General features: G+C 42.4%; 1 protein-coding gene across 1 annotated transcript; it reads right to left on the bottom strand.

The window, feature by feature from the left end:
* Window positions 1–1,057: 1,057 nt before the first annotated feature.
* On the bottom strand, window positions 1,058–1,414 carry LOC124539176 (craniofacial development protein 2-like). Its single transcript, XM_047116474.1, has one exon. The coding sequence runs from the start codon at window positions 1,412–1,414 to the stop codon at window positions 1,058–1,060; it is 357 nt and encodes a 118-aa protein (XP_046972430.1).
* Window positions 1,415–2,586: the final 1,172 nt, after the last annotated feature.

Here is a 2,586-nt window from a genome sequence, read left to right as displayed (position 1 = left end):
TCTCCAGTTTCCGTTGCCAATCCTCCAATCTGCTCTGGATCTGAGGTCCATCTTCACCAACCAGTACAATGTCGTCGGCAAAAAGCATGCACCAGGGTGCCTCCTCCTGTTTGTCCGCCATTAGAGCGTCCATAACAAGCAGGAAGAGGTAAGGACTTAGAGCCGACCCTTGGTGCAAACCTACAGCCATATTGAACCGGTCGGTGTTACCGGCAGACGGTTGGACGTAGGTACAAGATCCCTTGTACATAGCACGAATTAACTCCACATACTTCCCAGGCAAACCTTTCTCACTTTCAATGCCCACTATAACACTTCATGAGGCACCGTATCATAGACTTTCTCGAGATCAATGAACACCATGTGCAGGTTCTTGTGAGCACGTCTGTACTCCTCGCACAATTAACTACATAATAGTGAACTACTGCACCATTCTTGAAGGATGGTTATTTCATGCATCAACTCTTTAATATCTTCCATACTTCAACTGGTATATCATCTGGACCCAAAGCCAAACAAATCTTTTGCGACCTTCCTTATATACCTAGCCATCTCAATCCAACAAACATTCATTCGCCAATATCTCTTTCATATCACTAATTTCTATCATTGTCTCAACTATTTGGTTCCTAAATCTAATAGCACATTCATCATTCTCTAACATACGCTATCTTGTCTTAGGAGGGCGCCATGTTTGGCTGTTTTTGGGCGAGACACTTAATTTAACATCCATTAGGATAAGTCTGTGTTGGGTGACTAAAGCTTCACCTGGCAGCACTTTACAGTTTTTGATACAGCATAGACTCCTCCGCCTCACTAGGAAATAGTCTATTTGTGTCGCGTGGTGGCCACTCTTGTAAGTTATTAGGTGTTCCTCTTTTTTCTTAAGCCACGTGTTTGTTATAGCCAGATTGAAGGCACAGGCAACTTGTAAAAGTGCCTCTCCGTCAGCGTTCCGGTTTCCAAATCCCAACCCACCATGCCCTCTCTCATATCCATCACTCTCTCTTCCTACATGGCCGTTAAAGTCTCCACCCACGTAGACTTCCTCGCTATCCTATAAATCCATCCTCAGACAGTCAAAGTTCTCCCAGAACTTTTCTTTCACGCTCTCCTCACAGCCTGACTGTGGTGCGTATATACTTATTAAATTCAGTGTCACGCCGTCCACAATTAATTTAATCGCGATCAGTCTATCATTCACTCTTTTTACATCAACAACACATTCTTTCAACCTTATATCTAAAACCAAATCCACACCATTTCTCTTGCCATCACTTCCACAATAGAATAACTTATATCCTTCTCCTATTTCCCTAGCCCTCGCACCTTTCCACTTTGTCTCTTGCAGACACGCTGCATGTATCCGTCGCCTTTTAAAAACATCTGCTAGCTCTCTTCCTCTTCCTGACATCGTTCCTACCTTCCAACTCGCACACCTCAATTTTACCTCTCTCACACTTCGAGCTCGCTTCTTACGTTTTGGTGCGACAACCCTTGTCCATTTCACACAGGAACCGGGTGCTGCCCCTGCGCGTCACCTGTGGGGTACGCCCTAGCCCTATCATTCCTATGGTTTTCATTGTCCATGCTGTAAATGTTTCGGCTTATATTTTTAAAGTCGGCCGCCTGCCTGACACTAACCCTCCTTGGGAATGCTATTGTGGTGGTTTACTGCCACCGTGCGGGTGGCCCAAAGTGCAGGTGGCCCAGGCCCAATCCCTTAGTCGCCTCATACGACACCCACGGGTAGATTTGGGGAGGTCATATTCTAATCCGAACATATACCATAAAAATTCGACCAATCTGACTCCGACCGATTAATATATCTTACAACGCTAATATCTATAGGTGGTGGTGATCACTCACCATAGGTAGCATACTTGATTTCCCCACTACCTATATCCTACAAACCTTTATTCGAACTAGCGGGAATTTGTATTCTATTTTGTTGCTTCACTTTAATGTTACTCGTTGTTTAACCGCCTTTTGTTTTTTAATCTGAGGGACCAAATTGGATTTGCAGTCGGAGACCGTTTACATGAATCATTTGGAACAAGCTCTGTGGATTTATGTGTACGTTTGACATTAACACAGCTACACTCATGGGTAGTTTTATTTTATACTTTCTTTTAATTTACGTACAATCAGAGTAAGAAAACCTTCGTCAGTTTTCAAATTCATTCCTTTATCAAGTCGTAAACTTTTAGTACCTTTTGATACTAACGCACTAAACTGACATCTGCATATACAATTAAACTTACATAGAATGATAACTCGGTTCAAAATAGCGTAACATCTTTGGACTACGTCTAGTTTTAAATCAACATGAAACCTTTTTAAGGACGTAATTAGTCACTACAAATTCTACTGTATTGTCAAAATATGTCTGTCAGTGTCATATTTTCTCGATCAGTAAAGCAGACTATTGCTCACGTGCACACGAATATAGATCTTAAGCTGACTAACCTTTTCTTACCCCCACTGTACAAGACGATTTACTAAATATTTTATTTTATAGCATTCTCAATCTTTGATGACCTCCGTGGTCGAGCAGTGCGTAGACCTGTTATCATGAGTACGCCA

This window comes from Vanessa cardui, chromosome 22, assembly GCF_905220365.1.
Source record: "Vanessa cardui chromosome 22, ilVanCard2.1, whole genome shotgun sequence".
NCBI lineage: Eukaryota > Metazoa > Arthropoda > Insecta > Lepidoptera > Nymphalidae > Vanessa > Vanessa cardui.
This window is presented reverse-complemented; position numbering and strand designations above follow the sequence as displayed.

Bases quoted from the DNA above. Each gene is read 5' to 3' on its own strand.
- LOC124539176 (XM_047116474.1), bottom strand. From the start codon at position 1,414: ATGTCAGGAAGAGGAAGAGAGCTAGCAGATGTTTTTAAAAGGCGACGG.